The 22,523-nt window shown below is 35.7% G+C and overlaps 1 protein-coding gene across 1 annotated transcript in view; it reads right to left on the reverse strand.

The window, feature by feature from the left end:
- Positions 1 to 500: 500 nt before the first annotated feature.
- Positions 501 to 22,523, reverse strand: part of LOC129726465 (homeobox protein unc-4-like) — a 169,562-nt gene continuing 147,539 nt past the window's right edge. Inside the window, exons 3-4 of the mRNA XM_055683179.1 lie at positions 19,037 to 19,176; positions 501 to 1,001 (exon numbers count right to left, since the gene is read on the reverse strand). Of these exons, the coding sequence (XP_055539154.1) occupies positions 662 to 1,001; positions 19,037 to 19,176 (480 nt within the window). The 3' untranslated portion in view covers positions 501 to 661. The remainder of the gene's footprint in view (positions 1,002 to 19,036; positions 19,177 to 22,523) is intronic.

Below are 22,523 nucleotides of genomic sequence, written 5' to 3' on the forward strand. Positions count from 1 at the left end.
ACTTTCTATTGAATGAATAATCAGAAATTGAAAATGGTTAAAAAATTGGTCAGCTCTGAGAAATAGAACATTTTTTTTTCTTCATCTAAAAATAGAACATATTCTCTTTGTCGTACCCGTAGGAAAAATGGATATGATGCAAGTGCTTTAACATTTTTTTAAAGATCGATCTTTGCACATGTCTATTATTTTCAACTCAGTTGCTTATAAACTAAAGTATCAAAGCATTTGTGGTTTTGAAATTTTGAAAGGAATTTTTGGATAGTTTAAATTTGATAAGGCGAGAATAGTCGATTATAACCAAATAAAAATTCGCTTTTCAACCTATTTAAATTTACAAGATTGAACAAATTCGGGCGCATTAACATACTCAAATATTCTGTAAAACAAAAAAGTAGACGTATATGCGGAAGAATAGCCAAACCGATGTGAATATGTGTAATTTTGTTTGATTTTCAACTTTCACCAACATTAAAATAATAACAATAGAATGATTTCTTTTTTAAATAAATTAAACATTTAATATCATGTTAAATGTCGATTATTGAATATGTCACAGAGATTACGGCATGTAACAAAAATTATTTTATAACTTAAATCGTACACAATGGTAGCATCTGAATTAAATTAATGGTAGGGAACTTGTTCGCATGCAGTGTCTTCACGTACTATTGTATAGCAGCGATTCTATGCTAAACGGATTTGGCCTCATACTATTCCTATGCGTATCGGTATTTTCATCCAGAGCATCATCGATACTGTCTCTCCTATCCATTAAACAGTCTTCTGGTGTCTCATTAGATTCTGCTCCACCGACTACATCGATTGGATCCTCATCGTCGTCGTCGTCATCGGCACCTTCACTATCAGAACTAGAGTTATGACGATGCTGGGACAGATATTCTGCTTTAAGCGCTTCCAAATCTACTGCAATACCTTTTGCTCGCAGTTTTCTAGCTTGCCGCTCTAATGCTTTAGCAAGCTTTTTTCTTCGTCGAGCTCTGCAAAGAAAAATTATTTTATATTTCGTTTGAGTGATGAAAATTATGATGCATATTATTGTAATACATAAGGAATATTGATTGAGTTTTGAAATGCTTATGTATGTGCGAAAACACAATAATTTTAGCAATATTTTTAAATTTTATTAGTTGAGATAACGATAACTCCTCTAACTAGTATAACCTTCCGTCTTGCTTTTCATGACATCTCTGTTATCAGAAAAGGGCAAAAATTGAAAACTTCTATAACAAGTTATGCTACTGTAAGGAGTATTACATAACATTATGAAAGTAAGCCATTTTGTAAGAAGTATGTTGCAAAGTACATCTCGATTACCAATATGGCTAAAAACATTGAACGGGCTATTTTCCATTTTTAATTACATCTAATCAAAACATCGTTAACGCTAGTACATATAGAACTTTTCTTCCTTTCTTCTGTGTGAAAACATTGCAGAATGATTGGAAAAAACATATAGGGAAAACACAGTGATAACGGCGTGTTAAATAATCCTTCAAAATTAATTTATTGAGTAAAGCATTTGATATACTTATTGAGTTTTTTTTTCACATATTCCACACACGTCTAGAAAGTCATGCACTTCAATTCGTTTTCCCACAGGGTACAATTTGGTAATGGACACATCCCGAAAACCTAATCGTTCGAGAAAACAAGCGAATACACGCTTAAACAACAAAATTGGTTATATCAAAGTCTTTTAGTGCTGGATACAGCCAAACCATAAAACCTTTAATGCTGACCGCGCGATTATAACATCCTACTAAAAATGATTGCGGAACCTGTTTTCCCAGGCAAAAAAAACTCCTTGGGGTTCAATAAGCAACACATAAAAAATTCGCGTATAAAAAATTGGTTGAATTTCATTAAGGTCTACAGGTGGCGCAGAGGACGTAAAGGCCAAATTTGAAACGAAATCAATTTTTAAACAAAACATATTCCTATATGGGTAAACACGTGATTTCGCGACCCATTAGGGCGTAAATTTGGTTCGTCTTGCGTTAAATCTAACCGTGTTTGAGATATTCGCAATTTCAGTGTACACTCTTGCAATTTCGGGGTATTTGATTATAAAAAAAGCAAAAGGTGCCTGTTTAAGTGATGACTTTATGCCCTCCAATATATATTCTTACAATAGACGTCATTGTTCCTCCGAAAAGAGAACAAAAGAGAAAGAATGAGAATGGGAAAAGGGAAAATATGGAACGTCAAATGTTTGAAGTTAACTAGTTTTTTAAAATTTAATACAAGCAATACAATCTTTTTTCTACACGATTTGTTCAAAATAACGCGATCTTTTTTCACGCTATTCTTTTTTTACGCGGACGCATCAATCGCGTAGAAAGTGAATCCAGTGTAAAAGCAGTCCGTTTTAGATTGAATAATCGAAGGGTGATATCAGTTAAGGCTTACAATGATGAAAGTAATCTTACAAGCCACAGCTATAACATACCAGGAAAACAAACAATGATTTTTCGAAATTTTTCTTATGGTCAAGCAGTATTTATATTCATTGTTGTCAGATTTTAAAACCACATGCGTGTGGAGAATTGATAAAAAATTTGAAACTATTGATTTTTTCAGAACACGAGACATATTGATATCAAAATCTGATACCTAGAGATGAACGACAACTATTTTTTACTGCCTCCATTCTTTTGAAATAGTTCGTCATTTTTGAAATGTCAATGCGGATTGAACGTTTCTTTAAACTAAAAACAGGATGTGATTGCTAGTGTAATTTAAACTCATACAAAGATGTTTAGTATAACAACAAATTGTGTGGGCCAAATGTAAAACGTGTTTCAAAACTATTTATTTATCTAAGGTGAACAAAAACCAAGAATAGATTATCCGTGCGTTTCGTCTTCGACTCATCAGTATGGGACAGTTCTACTTGAACCGTCCATAGACGCAATGTCATAATACTACTCGTATACCATGTAAACGAATGGCTTCCGGTAGATGAAGCAACTTCGTTCTGATGAGATCCAATAAGATCGAAACATGGGTTCGGATAAACGTAACACTCAGGAAGAAATCTTGCAAAAAAGGTACAAAATGAACTACTCGAATGGTACCACACTCTGAACAAAATCACTGTTTGAGTTGTTTTGTAGCATTTGTCTCGTTCCTACTCGAAAAATGCTGCATTGATTTTGTAAATAAGTTTTTGACAGTTCCTCAAGGGATTTTCTTTGGGCCTCGATAAAGTCGAGAAAAAGAAAACTCATTTTGTTCATTATTTGTCGAGCAGTTGGACAGGACGAGGTACGGAGTACTATGCTGCCGTGAGATGACATTGTGACGTAGATCCAAGTGATCAGTTTTTCAGTACGGCCCAAAAACGAAAGAATTCTTCGTCACTTTCGTATGACAATGTGTGCCAACGTCACTTTGTTTTTTTTTTTTTTTTATGCAACGTACGAATAAGTAACAACGAAAAGGAAGATACCAAAAGATAGGTCTTCGAATAATTAACAAATTGGCATGAAAAACTCATATTCGGGAAAGTGGCACTTACGTCACTTTGTCATCTCACGGCAGTATGGGGCAACGTGTACCAGAAAAAACACCAGTGTTACGTATGTCTTATGTATGTGGTCCGAATTTATGTTAGAACGACTCCTACACGTTCAAAACAAGCAGGAGGCAATAAATACCCGTACACCCACCGAGCACTAAGTAAAATAGACTGCTAAGAAACAGCAAAATTAAGTTTGATTTCGCAGGTTTAGTAGCAACACCTCAGTCTAGTTTGGTTGAAACCAACAACCAGCTTTTCCAGAACAGAAAGAATCAAGCCAATTGGCTTACAGGTTTTCAAGTTGCTATTTCCTCAGAAATGGTTAAACAAATGAAGCTGAAGAGAGTGGCCACGTTGTAAATTAATACTTTAACTGTATGATAACTACTGCATTTTCAAATTGTTTGAATGTTTAATTTGTCAGAATTGCATCGTAAAGGCTCCCAGCTGGTCTCGAGGTACGTTACTGGTCTAACAAGTCAGTAGGTTAGAATTCCCAGTTCGGAAGAGAGACTTTTAGTATCGTAGTGTTAACTCCGCATTTGGGTTGTTTAGCTACTCACGGATTTCTGATTTTTATATATCAGCTAAATTAGTGTAATTTGATCAAATGTTACTTTGTTTGTTTCGTAGCCAAATCCAATAGCAACGGATCTACTCTCAATAAGCCTAGCTTTACTAACGAAAACTCGACGCCTACCTAAACCTAAAACGTATACTGATTCAGAAAATTGCATATTCTTTGGTGATTTTAATGTTTCGAATCACAAAACTATTACAAAAAACGTGAAACTCAAACAAATTCTTCAGAAACTCGTGAATTTCCACAAAAAATTTAGGAGACAGAAATTTTGTTTCTTCTACGAAGTTACATAAAATTTTCTAAACTAAAACTTTGTCGAAAATTGCCGAGATCTAGCGTGTAAGAATAAAAAGTTGGTATCGAAGCGCCATCTCTGCAGCCAAATCGCGAATTCAACTGAGCGTCAAGTTGAAGTTCTTATTACACTGAGAAACTTTGCTGAAGACTGCACATAGGTTGGATAGAGTATCAAAGTACTGGACCGTGTATTCCAATAAATACATAGCAATTGTATTTTTACATGAAACCTATGGTTATATTCAAACTGAAATATCACAAAAACACAAAAAACACCTCTTTCATAATTACAGAAAATGAAGATTTTTTGATGGACAATTTTTAGAAAAAATCATGGTTTACAAATACTTGCTACCTGCTGAGATATCTACTTCACAAAATTATGTATGTTTTTCAAATTTTGTGTAATATTTTCACTTAAGTACTTCAAAAACTTCTGTACTCGGAAGAAACGACGTATTTATTCTATTTCTATCGAGAAACAATTTGTAAGAAATTAATTCGAGTGAACTCATGAAATTATCACAATAAAACGTGAAATTCAGACAAATTCTATAAAAACTCATAGATCTCAGAAACTTGAAGAGTTGGAAATTTTGTATACTCTGTAAAGTTTCATAAAATATAGAGATCTACAACTTTGTCGAAAACCGCAAAGCTCTAGCGGGTAAGGGAAAGAAGTTGGCATCGCAACGCCACCTTCGCGGCTAAACTCCGAACTAATCAAACATTCAAAATGAAGCCCTAACTTTACCAAGAAACTTTGTAGAAGATCGGAAACCGATTGGTCAAACCCTGAAAGCGCTAATAATTTCGTTTCGCTAGATTCCATTCCTGGCCCAGTGCACATGAACAAGTGTCCAGAAACCAAATTTAAGGGGAAATTTGGGTCTAGAGCTTTATAGCAATGTTTTAGAGAAAAACTTTCTTCTACAAAGTTGTTACATATGATAAAGCGCTTATTGAAAAATTATGAAAAATTGGGGTGACCAAAATTTTCGATGCAATCAAGTATCTAGCTTTTCTCTCTTTGTAGATAGAAGAAAAACTTGTTCTACAATGTTATAGCTCCAATAATTTTAAGTAACTTCGTAAAAAAAGTTCTTCTCTATCTTGGAAAACAACCGATTTATATTGGAAAAACACGTTTTGCGCTCTAATTTATTTATTTCAAGTATCACCTCAAAACTGTCTTTGAACGACTTTTAGAGCTTTTCAAAAGAAACAATTTGCAATTCTGATATCGTAAATATCTCAATTCTGCTCAATGTTATTACACTGGGGTCTTTTTTTACGTAGGTTATTTTTATGCGGTTTTTTATACGCGACTTTTTGACGCGATTTTTTACAATAACGCGGATTATTTTTACGCGGTTTTTTTAAATAACGCGGATTATTTTTACGCGATTTGGAAGATTATTTTTACGCGGTATTGAATAAGTTTAGTATAAGTAAATCCAATACGCGGATTTTTTGGATGAATTTTTTTAGATGGTTTCAGCGCGCTGGTATTTGTGTTTTTTTAACTTTGTTAGTGTTAGTGCGGCTGTGGTTTGACGTTTCCGACAACGATATTTACGTGAATTTTTAGCATGCAAACAAGTCAATATGGCGGACAAAGGACTCCTGAGCTGCTCCAGCTAATTCAATATTGAAAAACACGCAATGTAAGTAGCCAGAATAATATTCATATTAACAAAAGAAACATATACATCTTTTGAATTTTCAGTTGGTGAATTCTTTCCGGAACGATTGGAATCGTCGACAGTCAGTTTCGAGCAGAACATCTCCGGCACCAGCTGCGGATGAACGGTTGACAATTGTTCCGGCCGTCGGAAATGTCGATGTGGAACAAGTAATTATTTGTTGATATTTGAAAATAAATTTTATTTGTCACATGCGCTGTGTATTCTATTTACTAAAAGATCACGTGGATTCCATCTGAATAACACGTAAAAAGTACGTGAAAATCATGTGGGGTTTATGCGTTTTATTTATGGTTTCACCTAAATATCACGTAAAAAGGTACGTGACCAACACCTGGTTGATTGGCACTAACACACTGACACATGGTCGGCTTTCGAAAAATCGGCAAAAGTTACGTAAAAAGAAGGTGGATGAGAATCAGTCACTATTCCCGGTAAATTTTACGTGCATTTTTTCCAGAGTGGACCATTGTGCATTGTGCACTTATATGTTAGTATGTGCGTGAATGTTTAGTTTTTTATGTTCGGTGTATCTGTGCTGTTGGCTACCTAGAATTTATTATTGAGAGGAAAAACAAATCCAGCAGAAATTATCAACATGTACTTTCTTCTACTAACAAAAGTTTTATACTAATTTATTTCAACAAATAATTAATTTCAAACGAGAAAAGCTAGGGCTCACCCCTAGGTGGATTAATTCGTGTTTTCAAACATACTAATCTTTCCAATCATTATCCTAGCAATATGTGACTTTTCCTACGTAAAACTGGTTCTAATAGTATTTGGCTGACGTAATACTTATATTTAGTGCGTAAAAATTCATTTAGAGGATCAAAAAGACTAAATAAATCTATAATCACGAATTGTTTCACATGGCTTCTTTTTCCTCTGTATGCCTGAAGGGCACTGGGTACTGAAATGCCACTGCGACATTCTTGCTGATTGTCTTTTGTGGCGGGCCCCGATTGCTGTGCACAGGTTACGGATTGTTCGTACTCATTGATGGAGTAGAACTGTTTTGTTGTAAACCTGTACCCCAATTAGGTACAACATAGTTGATGAAACTAATGACCTGCTTGGGATTGGAGCCCATGCTTGGTATGGAGTCAAAAGGTAACTTCCTAAGAAGTTGTACCTAGAGGAAGCAAGAGCTTCGCAAGAGCAAAGCAAATGCTCTGAACTCTCTGGTTCAGATTTGCAGAATCGGCAGGTGTCGTTCAACACTACGCCGATTTTCTTTAAATGATAAAAAGCGGGACAGTGTCCGGTGAGGAGTCCCGTGATTATCCGTAGGTCACTACGATTTAGACTAAGTAGCTTTCTGGCGGTTCCAGGGTTCGGATAGATAAACTGTTTGCCTTGTCTACAACCCTGTGCCTGTTGCCATTGGGATACTATTTCTAGCCTTTCCCAAGTTAATAGTTCGCTTTTGATAGCGGAAATGGACGTACCCAGAAACGGCTCGGGACCAATAAACCGCTGAGCTGATCCCTGTCTTGCTAGGTAGTCAGCGTGTTCATTACCCTCGACTCCGCAGTGTCCGGGCACCCAAAACAGAAAAACTGAATTCTGTCGGGAAAGTTCCCGTAGAGTTTCAATGCATTCCCAAACAAGTTTGGAAGCGCATTTGACGGACTTAAGTGCTAGTAGTGCTGCTTGACTGTCCGAGAATATACCGATTTTCGCATGTCTGTAGTTGCGTTGCAGACATATTTTTGCGCAGATATATATGGCATATACCTCTGCTTGAAAAACGGTGGGCCATTTTCCCAGGGAAAACGTTTCCCTGATACCGGGTCCGTATATACCAGATCCCGTTAGGGATCCCATTTTCGAGCCGTCCGTATAAAAATTGACGATGCCAGGTGGAAGATTAGGCCCTCCATTGTTCCACATAGAGCGGTTTGTTTCAATCACTCTATATGGAATATCCATGTTGGACCTAACGTCCACCCAGTCGGAGACTGTGGTTAATAGCGGAGTTAGTTTGAACTACCTAAGTATGCGAAGGTGGCCGATTTGGTCCCCTTCAAGTATGGTTTTCCTCCTTTGCAACCTTAGAGCGCCAAGCTCTGCTTCCTTTTTCACATGAAGATGTAGAGGTAGTAGGCAAAGCATAGCTTCCATGGCTGCAGTTGGAGTTGTTCGCATAGCGCTGGTAACCGAAAGACATGCAAGTCTTTGAACTTTTTTGAGTTTGGCTTGCGCAGTCACTTCGTTCACCTTAGGCCACCACACTAGGGCAGCATAGGTGATTCTTGGTCGGGCAATGGTCTTGTAAGACCAGAGTGCCAAGTCTGGTTTCAGTCCCCAGGTCTTACCGAAGAGAGTTCTGCAGGCCCAGATCGCTGAGATCGCTTTCTTAGCGGCATGATCCAGTTGTGCAGACCAGTTCAGTTTCTTGTCCAGAATAATTCCGAGATATTTGACTTCATTGCTGAAGCCCAGTCTAACTCCACTCAGTATTGGAGGAGTGATGGAGATCGTCCTTCGTCTGCCGAATGGAATTAGGACTGTTTTTAAGGGGTTTATGTTTAGACCCTCCTGTAAACACCATGACATGGTGGTATTCAGAGCCGTTTGCATTCGGCTCGACAGAGTTGCGTCATCTTTACCTCTGACGATGAGGACGATGTCATCGGCGTATCCAATGACCTCGTAACCAAGCTGTGAAAGCTTGTTGAGAAGTGCGTCGACAACTAGTGACCATAACAAGGGCGAGAGAACTCCTCCTTGCGGACACCCCTTGATCACTGACATTGTTACAGACGAATCTCCCAAGGTTGCTGTGATCACTCTGCTAGAGAGCATTGCGTGTATCCAGTTCCTTGAAGTTTGGTCGATTCCCTTATGAGAAAGAGCCGTATCGATTGATGCAAAGGACGTGTTATCGAAGGCCCCTTCAATATCAAGAAAGGCACATAGCGCCGTCTCCTGATAACTTAGGGACTTTTCAATCAACGTCACTAAGCTGTGAAGAGCAGTTTCTGTTGACTTGCCGCTTTGATAGGCATGTTGGTTCCTGTTCAGCGGGGAGTCTTTAAGAAACTCATCACGGATATATTTATCCATTATTTTCTCCATCAACTTGAGAAGCGATGAAGTCAGACTTATGGGTCTGAAAGTTTTAGGTAGGGTTTTGTCCTTTCTTCCAACTTTGGGGATAAACACTACCTTCACCTTCAGCCAGTTATCCGGAATATGGCCCAGGATAAAGCTGGCTCTGAAGAGGTTGATGAGTCGGTCATAATTCGACATTTCACATGGCTTTGTTAAAGGTCACTCAGCGGCCACAAAATGTTGAATTTTGTAACTTTTACTTTCAACGCAATGAAAAAAAGAAATCAAGTTGAAGCATTATATATTATCTTTAGTAAGGCATTCAATGGAGTTGACATCCTAATCTTAAGGTGCCGCCACACGGACGCTAATTCCCTTAGTTTCTAAGTCATAGGTGATTGTAAAAAGCATCTTTTTTTCATCATAACGCGGGATTGTACTGTCAAAAGCTATAACATAGAGACCCTGAACTACTCCGTCATGCCCGAATAGTTCATAGCCTACTTTTCAGTGATGAAAAAATGCTTTTTACAATCAACTAAGTCTTAGAAACTAAGAGAATTAGCGTTCGTGTGGCGGCACCTTTACTGTTGCTTTTGAAATTTAGGGGTCTAATCCGAGACTTTCGAAATGGATTCAATCAAACTTGACCGACAGAGCACAAAAAGTAAGCATCAAAAGCTTATTATCACTTGTAAATGTTACATGCGATGTGCAACAAGGTTCGCATCTAGGTCCACTATTATTATTCATCTTATTTGTAAACAATGTAGAGCATATTTTATATGTGCTGAATGTTTTGATGGGTCTCCTACGAAAGGCAGAAAATTGAAAGGCAGAATTACGAGAGGCAGAATCACGAAAAGCAGAATTACGAACAGAAAAATTTTTCATAATGCAGAATAACGAATGGCAGAATCAAAAAATGGTATATTTTCTTTCTAACAACACACACTCGCGGCCTTTGGCCGACTCTATTGTGCAAGTGTATGCTGTCCTTACTCGCTACCGCTCGTTCGGACTTAACTAAGGAAAAGAAAACCTGTTTGAATAATCCTAGAAAACCAGTAGATCAGTTGTTTGTATGCGAGAAGCCGCCACTTCCGACGGCGGGTCGGCGGCCGGCTCGGACCGCGCAAACCACGGCGGCTTTGTGCCGCCTCGGTTCCTTGCCCTCGGTTATGCGTCTTCGCCGCATGAATTGTTTTTTGTTAATTATTACCAACAAACCGTTGAGACTAGTATAAGTTAAACCTAACATCGAAAATTACTCTCCGCGATGCCGTGAGAGTCTTGAGGACCTCAGCCAAACCAGTTTTCGCGTTTCGGATCTAATAATTATGCTTGATTTGCACCTCTCATCAAAACTGATCATTGCTTGTGACGAGTTATTATGTCTGGTTACCAAATAATATTAAATAATAAATGTAGAGTAGCAGCTTTGATACTGTGACCAGGATTCGCATCAATTTGCCATTACGCACTTGGCTATCGTCAGGTTTTGCTACCAGTGATTCTGCCTTTCGTGCCCTTCGAAATTCTGCCTTTTGAAATATTCTGCCTTGTGTGTACGGTCATAGAGTTCTGCCTTCCATGATTCTGCATTTCGTGCTTCTGCCTTTTGTGATTCTGCCTTCTGTGGCGAACCCGTTTTGATCGACGAAGAAAACATAAAACTTTTCCTTAAAATACTGATTCTGAAATTGTCCAAAATGTGGTTTGTTTTAAGTTTCAAGACTGATATAGAAACACGAATTAATACTTGACAGAAAAACTGAACAACTATTAACAAACAGAAACTGACGTTAATATTATAAAACTAGTTGGCCCGTAGTGGCTAGCCACTTTCAAATGAATTTTGAACTATTAAAAGTTGGTATTTAATCTAAAATGAAATTTTTTTTTAAGTATCGAGTTGAAGTTCAATATGTAACTGAGACACTATCGATAATTTGATGCAGATGGACAGCGCTGGTTTAAAACTTATTTAATTATCTAAACTGCGATAAATCCTTCGTTCAGTAGATCGTGGATTGATTGCTTACTCGAAAACGAATCTGCATCTCGCTTCTTATACGGATCCACTGCACAGCTGTTTTCTCCAATATCTAAAGACTTTTTCTCCATTATTTGATATTTTCGAAAAATTGTTTTCTAACGATTTAATTTTTTTTATTTCATAGCTTGAATAATAGTTCATTTTCTCAATTGTTTGATGTGACATATGTTATATTCAAACTAAACAAAATAACTAAAAATGAATGTGATTGAAAAAAAAAACAATTTACAAAAACCATTGCTCATGAAAAAATACTGGATTGCTCAAAAAAATATTCACACATGCAAAAGTTTATCTCTGCAATTTGTTATTACCAATAGCAAAGCTTGGAATAACGAAGTACTGTCCTCTTTTATTCATTGATGTATAGTTCAAATCCCTCTCTAATACTCCGGTATAACTTCACACATGATAAATGACGCGCATGAAACATCTGTCATCTGCGTTCCATCACAGAAACCTTTAATAGTGTTGCGTAACAACATAAGAATCCTCATTCCATCACCACCACCTTTGTCTACTTCTTTGTTTTCATCTTCTTCTACATAAGCAAACAAATATTATTTGATAAAAAATAAAAAAGATAGCTTACTGTAGCGCATTTGCAGGATAGTAGATAAACCTATGTTTAATTTTTAAAACTTGGAAAATTTTGTGTATATATATCAAAATAACTTAAATCAAAACTGTTGATCAGATTTTACATAATGTTCAAAAATAATGGCCAATAGCTTAACCCGATCCCGGCGGAGAGAAATCAGTTTTTTCTCAAAAAAATTAACTTAAAACTCTTATTACTCATCAACTATAAACATAATTAACATAAACTGTATTGCAAATTAAAGATCAATCTGTACCTTACACCCAACGCAAACGGGCAATATTTTATTACTTTTGGGCAATTTTTTGTTACTTTTTGTGTCTTGTGACTGCGCATTATACACAAAAGTAACAAACAAAAAGTAATAAAAATTATGACGGCCACACGCTTGTATGTGTTTCTGGAGGAGAACATACAGCCAAGCACCCACCGCAATGCATGTGTCAACAAGACTTCACTCGCTGCATTCGTATTGATGCAACGATCTGGTTCATTTTTGTCTCCCTTCATCCACACATAATCAGAATCTCAACCGTCAACCTCAAATGTCCAATTAGAAACACTTTCGTTTCGTCCCCCAGTGTTTACTTGAAATGGAAATATGTAATACTGTCTGACCAGAGTTGCCGAAGTTGCGAATATTGTTCTGGAAGGGCACGAGTTTTGTATATTCAAACAGGTCCAAATGAGTTTCCATGAACCAATGATTATGTGCTGTAAATAGCTTGCAAGAAAGCGAATGTTTTTATTTTTCTCTAACGCAGTTTACAGATCGTGATGTCATTTTAAGGCGCATTTCAAGTCTTTGAAATCATCAACGTTTGCATACTCTATGACGGGGAAAATGTTACTTGGCAGCTCTTGTCATATTTTTTCGCTACTCCGTATGCATACAACGAGCGAACTAATACACGCCCACCGGATGAATTGGAGATTGAAAAAACTTGTAACATGTGCAACTTATGCGACGGTGTGTGATTTTTTTTTTGACTTGAGGTGGAAAGGGAGCATTTTTCGACAGAAAAAACGTTGCATGTGGTTGAAACGACCATTATTAGATAGTCGTACTCTCATAACACGTGCTAAATATATGACAGTATGTGTTGCTACTTAACTAGGGAAGAATTTTATTGCTTTTTAAGTAATGGATTTGTTACCTAAAAGGTAATTTTGCGCTATTGCTTTTAAAGTAATAAGGAAAAGTTTTGCGTGTACTGAATAATTTCATCGTGAAAATTTTCAAGCATAATTGTTGAACTTGAATCAAAGTTTGAATGTCACTCGTCGGGAATGGGTATATCTTATACTCTAAGTTCTCTTGAAACAGCTAAAATTTTCACGTATCAGCAAAATAATTATCCCTTTCTCCGTACATCTAGTATACTACGTCGTAGTATACTTAAAGAATTAATTTGGGGTACAATATGTGCAGCATGTTCTATTTTTAAAAATATCGAAAAAAAAATATATTGCTTTATCTTTGAGTACAACTTCTTGAGAACATTTTTGTAAATTTTGTTAGAGTAATAGGGAGAAAGTTGGATAGATTTCAAGTGCGGCTTGTCACGCGCCATAAGCTAAACTTGAAACTCGATATGATGTTTTGCATAAAATGGCTTTGCCGAGTTACAGCCGGTTTTCTTCAATTTTTTATAAATGTTCGTTATTAACGTCCTCGGTCGTAATTGATATTTTAAATAAACAAACAACTTTTTGCTATCGAATAACTGTACTATTGAAAAATTACAATTTCAATGCATATAAATATTGCTACACACTTTCAAAAAAACCAAACTGCTCATTTTCTCGAGCAAAAAGGTTTATAATCCCCATTATTTTCTTGACTTTTTCATAGTCTATCCTCAATGAACTACAACAGGTACTGCCTTATTCCATCACTTGACAACCTAATTTCGATGATAATGCCATGACATTACAGAACTTATTGGACATGTAACTATAAAGTAACGTTCATAATCAACCGACAGTGGTTTGGCTAACTTTAGATTTCATTTACATGCTTGATATCTCTGATACTATGTCTTTCTTACATCTTAAAATTGCCTTCCGCCCTTTATTACGTTTTTGGCGGTTTTTTTCGATGCACCTGCATCAGAATCTATAGCCATGTGCTAATTCAACACGTGTGCCGAATATTTTTTTTTTTTTTTTTTTATAGGGGGGGGAGTTTGTAATGATTTATTTATGTACTAAAATATCTATTCAGAATTAGTATTGTGTGTTCTGCCACAAATGGTGACATTTCAACACTATTATATATATTTGTACGCTTTTTAGTATTATTGAATGTTATTAGCTTTCGCAGTTAAGATAATGTAATTGTAGGAAAATTATTATACCTACTTGTCAAGAAAAAAAAAAGGAATAAAAGGAATAAAACGAAACTTAAAATAAACTTAAAACTATCTTACTGACTATAAAGTGAGCTAATTGTTGCAATTGAGGATTGCAACGATTTTTGTCGGAATTTGTTGATAATTTGGCTTGACATATTTTCTAATGTTTCTACATTAGTGAGCCTATGTAGCTCGTTCGTGCTAAACCAGGGAGGACGCTTCAAAATCATTTTCAAAAGTTTATTCTGAATCCGTTGAAGTGTTGTTTGTAAATTAACAGTTTATTCTTGAGACAAAGTCTAGAATTCCTGCTGATAAGAGAATATAAACATTTGATATACTTATTGCACTTTGACTGGATATTTTCAATGTGCTCCTTGAAAGTAAGATTCTTATCATAAATTAGCCCTAAGTATTTAACTTGATCAGACCACACCGTTCATCTTAATAACGTGGTTCTGGGTGGGTTTGAGAAATGAAACTCTTGGCTTATGAGGAAAAATAATTAACTGTGTTTTTGAAGCATTAGGGGAAATCTTCCATTTTTGTAAGTATGAAGAAAATATATCTAAACTTTTTCGAAGCCGACTGCATATAACACGAAGGGTTTTTCCTTTTGCGGAAATGCTTGTATCGTCACAAAACAGAGATTTCTCACAACCTGGTGGTAAATCAGGAAGATCAGAAGTAAAAATGTTATATAAGATTGGGCCCTAGATACTCCCCTGAGGCACACCAGCTCTAACAGGCAATCTATTAGATTTACCATTTAGATAGTTAACCTGGAGAGTGCGGTCAGTTAAATAACTTTGAATCATTTTTGTAAGGTAAAGCGGAAAACTGAAATTTGACATTTTAGCTATTAAACCTTTATGCCAAACACTGTCGAATGCCTTTTCTATATCTAGAAGAGCAGCTCCAGTCGAAAAGCCTTCAGATTTATTAGTTCGAATCATATTTGTTACTCTAAGTAACTGATGAGTAGTGGAATGCCCATGGCGAAAACCAAACTGCTCATTTGCAAAAATTGAGTTCTCATTAATATGTGTTATCATTCTATTAAGAATTATTCTTTCAAAAAGTTTGCTGATAGAGGAAAGTAAACTAATTGGTCGATAACTTGATGCCTCAGCTGGATTCTTTTCGGGTTTTAAAATTGGAGTGACTTTGGCATTTTTCCATTTCGTAGGAAAATGTGCTAGTGCAAAGCATCTGTTAAAAATTTTTACCAAGAAATTAAAAGAGTTTTCGGGAAGTCTTTTGATGAGGATATAGAAAATCCCATCATCTCCTGGTGCTTTCATGTTTTTGAATTTTTTGAGAATGGTTCGCTCCTCATTCAAGTTTGTCTCCAATACCTCTTCGGAAAGAAATTCTTGGGTGGTGATCTGAACATACTTTTGGTTTACTTAATTTTCAATAGGACTTACTACGTTCAAATTGGAGTTATGAACACTCTCAAACTGCTGAGCAAGTTTTTGAGATTTTTGTTCATTCGTTAAAAAAATGCAATCACCATCTTTAAGGACTGGAATTGGCTTCGAGGGTTTCTTAAGAACCTTCGAAAGCTTCCAGAAAGGTTTTGAATAAGGTTTTAGTTGTTCAACTTCTCTCATGAAATTCTCATTTCGCAAGAGAGTGAATCTATGTTTAATTTCCTTTTGTAATTCTTGAAAAATAATTTTCAAAGCAGGATCACGAGATCTTTGGTATTGACGTCTCCGTATGTTCTTCAAACGTATAAGAAGTTGAAGTTCACTGTCAATAATTGGTGCATTAAATTTCACTCTTGCCTTAGGAACTGATAAATTCCGGGCATTGAGTATTAAGCTGCTAAAATTTTCTAATGCTCTGTCAATGTCAGCACTATTTTGTAAAATAATATCATCATTCAAATTTTCCTCGATCGTAGAACGATATCTATCCCAATTAGTCTTGTGATAATTTAACACAGGTCTAGTGGGATTTAAAATAGTTTCATGGGAAATAGAAAATGTTATGGGAAGATGATCAGAATCAAAGTCAGCATGAGTTAATAAATCACTGCATGAGTGGCTTTGATTTGTTAGTACCAAATCAATTGTAGATGGATTCCTAATAGAAGAATAACATGTAGGACCATTTGGAAATAAAACTGAATAAAATCCAGCCGAGCAATCATTAAACAATATTTTTCCATTGGAATTCCTTTGAGCATTATTTCAATCGATGTTTCGCATTAAAATCACCGATGATTAAAAATTTAGATTAATTTCTTGTGAGTTTTTGCAAATCTCCCTTGAAATAATTTTTTCGCTCACCAGTGCATTGAAAAGGCAAATACACTGCGGCTATAAATAAAATGCCAATACTTGTTTCAATTTCAATTCCCAAACTCTCGATAACTTTGGTTTCAAGATGGGGTAAAACACGATGTTTTATCCGACGGTGGATAACTATTGCAACTCCACCACCGGCAACATCAATTCTATCAAACCTATGAACTATAAAATTCGGGTTCTTTTTTAGTTTAATATTTGGCTTTAAAAGCGTTTCAGTCACAGCTGCAATATGCACATCGTGGACTGTTAAAAAATTGAAAAATTCAGCCTCTTTCGCTTTTAAAGAGCGAGCATTCGAATTTAGAAAATTTACAGCATTATTTAAAATCATTGCTGAATTTCAATTTCATAACAATATTAGTTGTAAATTTTATACCTTCTTGAACAGCCTCGTACATCGAGTTACAGTTCAACAAAACGGACATTAGCTGCAGCATGGATTGTTGCAGGTATTCAATCTTTTCGGGAGTTGGATTACCTAAATCAATACTGGCTGACTTTTCAGCACCAAACACGAATGGTTTGTTACTGTTTGAATTTGAAATATTACCTGAAAGGACACTGGCATATGAACAGCCTGGTGTTGCCTGAACAGGATTATTTGTCTGAAATTTGTTATCTGAATTTAAATTATTACCTACAGACACACCTGCTAATGAAAGTGCTGATGATGCCTGAACAGTACTGAAAGTCTTTTGATTACCCACATTGACAACAGGTTGTTTAGAATTCCTACGTTGTCTAGAAGCAATAATTTTTGACCTTACAGGACAATTAAAGAAATTAGATTTGTGATTTCCCCCACAATTTACACATTTGAAACTATTAGTGATCTCTTTCACGGGGCAGATATCTTTCGTGTGACTAGTGTCACCACAAATCATACATTTTGCAGCCATATGGCAGTTCCGAGTTCCATGACCATAGGCTTGACAATTCCGACATTGTGTAAGATTATGGATTCCTCCATGTCTCTTGAAATTTTCCCACTTCATTCGCACGTTGAATAAAACACGTGCTTTTTCTAAACATTTTAAATTATGTACTTTGGTACGATCAAAATGTACTAAGTAATTTTCCTGGTGTATTCCAGTTTGAATAATTTTGGCATTTGCCTTTCGTTTCATCAAAATTACTTGGTTGGGGGCAAAACCAAGTGATTCTGACAAACAATCTTTGATTTCATCAATACTTTGATCATTTGAGAGACCTTTCAACACAGCCTTAAACGGTCTCTTGTTTTTGGCATCAAAAAAGTAAAATTTATACATCTTTTCAGTCAAATACTGTAGAAGATGTTTATGGCCATCAAAAGATTCGGCCAAAAGACGAATTTCGCCTTGGCGACCAATTTGAAAATTAACTTTCACATTCGATAGAAATGATGAAAGTTCTGATCGAAATGCTTTAAAGTTTGCTACAAATACCACAATAGGTGGAACTTTAACCTTCTTCATAACGGCTTTATGCTCAGTATGAGAAGTTTGGAATTCTAGATCCCCAACAGAAGAAAGAATATCATACCTGTTAGTCGAAATTTCAGTGTCACTTGGAGGAGATGCCTCACGTTTCCTTGATGCCGCATCAAAGCGAGCTTTTTTATTTTTTCCAGGCATAACTGGACAACTTCACTACACTTTCACTTCACTATAGAATTTGAGTAGAAATATCTCAAACCAAATTAATTCACTAAACACTCGTTAACTTTAAAAACAAATTTATTACTTTGCCTTTCAACAGGTAGTCTTTTAAAAAGATTGCCTGTTGAAAGCGAAAAACAAAATTTTAATATCTCTCGGTAGTCTAAGACTTAGCCTCGAGCTGTTGGTAAAATGCGACCGTACTGTAGGACAGTTCAAGTCGATCTGCCGAATATTAGTTAAGACGCAGTTAGCTTTGATTTCCTTACGACTGGCTTCAAACCAGGCGAGAGGAGGTGAGTGGAGGACTAAAAGCAAAGGTAACTTGTAGTCAGAACAGGAGTGTTTGCAAACTTTAGTGTACCTTAGCTTCAGAGTTTGCTTGGGAAAAAAGGCAATTTGAGTAAATTTCGTTTGTCGTGCGCGTGACTGAAAGACAAGCAAACTATATATATTCCGATGACATGGATCCATTGCATTCAACTTCCAATTATTGAATGTCAATAACTTAGATCTCCATGTGAAACCCATGTTGGTTTAACAAGTCGGTCATCGTTTGATTCATGAACGGAAGAGATTTTTAGTGAATGAGGTTAAAGTGTTACAATTTTTGTGAAGACTTTTAACGGTTGACTATGAAGTAAGTATCAAATAAACAGAATACCCAGACTTTGCTTAATATTTACTACCAGACTACGGAACAACGAGACGACGTAGTAAAACATAAGCATCTGTTCCCAAATACAGTTCAAAACTGACCATAAAATTAAGCGACTTCATTTGATATTATTTTTCAGAAACAGGTGCTGAGTTACCTTTAATAACATTCAAGTTAAATTCGTAAAGTTAACGTAAGAATACTTACTTTTCCCTTGCTCGCAATTCGTTGGGTGGAATAGGTTCCCCTGAACAAGACTGAGGGTGTGCGTTATGGGCGGGTCTTCCTGGGCCTTTTTTTGTGTGCTCTTTTTTCCTCCATTTCGCTCTCCTATTTTGGAACCATACCTGAGAAATGAATTAAGACAAAGTATTAATTCAAATCATTCCGTTAAAAATAAATTTTACGATAACAGTAAAAGTCCTTCAAACAACTTTACATGAATACTTGAGAATAATACGCATATAAATTATAGGTCAGTTGATCCACATTACAATAAAAACGATACTTGAATATTTTCCTAAATCCATTCCCATGTTTTGGAAAATTGAAAATATGATAATAGTCGATTAGGCCTTCTTTATTTTAAACGACATTGAAACCATTTTGTTGAATAATATTTTATGATAAGCACATTGTTATGTGTTATCTCCAAATGTTGAACCTTTTCATAAAGTATTTCGTGTTAGTTCATCTTTTTTGTATAAAGCTAAAACCACAAGATTCACTAGAAACGAAAATGTTTCGCAATGTGCATGTTTCAACCCTATTGCAAAATTATTGTTTTCCGATGGCGTCGAATCGACTTTTTTCGATTCACTTTACACATAACATAATCATGCAATATATCAGCACATCTGTTCAACTGAAGAACCAAAAACGAGACAAAATCTCTATATTTTAAGTATCGTCATCTAGCGGTGGAGCGAACGTATTTTACACTCAAAATTTTATTACACTTATACCATTCATACCTGCTCGTGGTAAAGAATTATTTCGGTCTCTCTTGTTCTCATACAAAACCAAGAAGCAAAAAAACTATGCGACCTCTCGCAGTTCTTTCGTCGAGAGAATTCTTTGTTCTCTCCGGTACTAATAAAGCGAGAGTGCCTATTCATGATAATCGTACAGTACGTGCAATGTTTTTTGTACATGTTTTTTATAATGAATTTCGATGTGGCCCGAGTTGAAAACCGAATATCTAGACGACATCCAGTAACGACAATATGCATTACTCGTAATATTAGGTATAATAAACGGCACGAGAAAAAAATATTATCGTTAGTCGAAAAATGCGGTTTCCAACTCTAACCAATAATATATTAAAGTAATTCAACTAACTGGTTAAAACGGTTTCAACAGTCGAGCGGTGTACGATTCTAGAAAATTTGTTAGACAATGTTTGAACGCTTGAAAGATTTTTTGTTTAATTTTTCCTATCAATGTTGATTGTAAATTTTTACTGAACTTCTGTCTAAAAAATCTCTTGAATGCGATCCTGTCTTAATTTGATTTCGATAGATTTAAGATCATCTTTTTATCCTATCATTGAAGCAAAAAAAAAGAATAGATTTTTATGCATGTTCAAACTATTGGAGCGAACTGTTTGAATTCGAAACCGTAGGCTAGGATTTGCAGCAGAGTTTTGTTCGAAGTTGCTTATCTGTTCTGTGATATCAGTCATTATGTCGCAATGATGAATCTAATTTTATGAAGCATAGCAAAATTGAAGTTTAAAACACATAGCATATAGGTTTCAATTTTTTATGATGGAAAATAAAGTATAAAAATTGTGCCTATTTTTATTTCCCATTCTCAGCGTTTTTAATCAAATTTATAGGAATTATCAGGTAATTTAGTTCTATTTATTGTGCACACGCCCATTACAATTATTTTGATTTAGCCCACCGTAAAATAACAGTAAATCCATATTTATTCACGCACCCACAGAGACCAACTCTCATATTACAATCCATCAAATCTGCACACTCAAAACAGGAATTCACAGTCTGCTAAGTAAAGCAGAATTCAAGTTAATTTTCTAACAAGAAATTGTCGTAATTGAACATATTGCTCATAATCTATTTTTGATATCAACTTGTTTAAGCTTCATTTGCTTCTTGTCAATGCATAACATTTTGCTTTTCAGCAATGCATAGCTAACAATGCATTGAATGAATGATTAAAATGTGTACAACAAATCATTTTTATAAACTTCACAAAAGTTTGTACGCTACCATAAATACTATTCCACCTGTTCAATATTTTTAGAAGCCTATTTAATGGTATGTGCCTTCAAAACATCCACATGTACTCGATGAGGTTACTCGGGTACCTACAAATTGATGTTCGCATGACTTTTGTAATTTTTATTCAATTTCATTAGTTATTAAAAAAATGTTTTTTAACTTAATAAAAGAGCCCCAAATATTGTAGGCATTATTACTGATGTTATTCTGTATAATGTATCGTCAAGCTGATTTTTTTAACTGTTTGCTAATTAACATATTTCATTAAGACCGTCTGTTATCTTTTCTCATATATTCGAAAACTGGTTGTACAATATTGGTTCTTCAACGGACGACTATATGTAAATAATACCTTAAAAATTATGAAACAGCGTACGATAAACAATATTCACGTAATTAAGTATAATAAATTCATGATGACTTTATAATAAGCAGAATGGACTATAAATAATTTCTTGCTTAGCTACTTAGGATGAATGCTATTACAACGTCAACATTATTAAAATTTAAATTGATTTTTTGTTTCCTTCTTGTTTCGTTTCATGATCACTTCGAAGCCACATTCACAGCGAGATATTGGTATGAAAACGATAAAACTATGCGAAAGAGTGTGCTCCAACATCATTTATATTGCATTCTATTCGTTCCATGTTCTACCTTTAGAGACCGTTTTTTTCTATTTTCGACATTAGATACGCACCTCAAACTACCTGTGGAGAAACGTGCCTTTGCCTCCTGCTGTTTTTCACACTAGCTTAATCTTAAACATCCTAATTTATACCCGCCAAGAGGTGAAAAAGCAATTAAAGTTCCGCGGTCGGCTAAAGCGAGAAAATATGTTCACAATTTCTTTATTGATTCCACTATTCGGTTAATTCCTATTGAGATTCATTTACACCTTAGTTGGCTCCTTTGCAGTCGGACTTTTCAATTTCATTCTTTTATCCAGCATTGATGTCTTTTTCATCAGTCCGCCTGCACCACAGGACTACGCATTTGTAACGAGTTAATTTACACCGATAGATCTATGCTACACTGTCGATAATATATTGTCCATGCATAAATATAAAGCGACACGGTGTGTCGACCTAGCAAGCGACCCGTTTTTCACGTTACACTGAAAACTGAAAATACCCAAACAGCAGTTCGGAAGTACTCAATTTTAATGTTCAGCTCTCGAACTTGAAGTTGGGTAAATATTTGATCTCCAAGTAGTACCCAACTAGTACCCAACTTTCACCCAAAAGTTCAGTTATTGCGCGAGTACTTGTTTTGAGTTGTTTTCGACATAACCGCTTCGTCGTGTAGAGCACAGCAGTGACATCGAAAGTGTTCGTTGCAAAAAAATAATGTTTTTTCGGGTGAAAATTTTTATATCAGCTCCGAATTTTCCGTATTTGTGTGCTACTACTGGATTAGGGTATCTTTTTCTGTGGAATTTGCAT

This window comes from Wyeomyia smithii, chromosome 3 (assembly GCF_029784165.1).
Source record: "Wyeomyia smithii strain HCP4-BCI-WySm-NY-G18 chromosome 3, ASM2978416v1, whole genome shotgun sequence".
Taxonomy (NCBI): Eukaryota; Metazoa; Arthropoda; class Insecta; order Diptera; family Culicidae; genus Wyeomyia; species Wyeomyia smithii.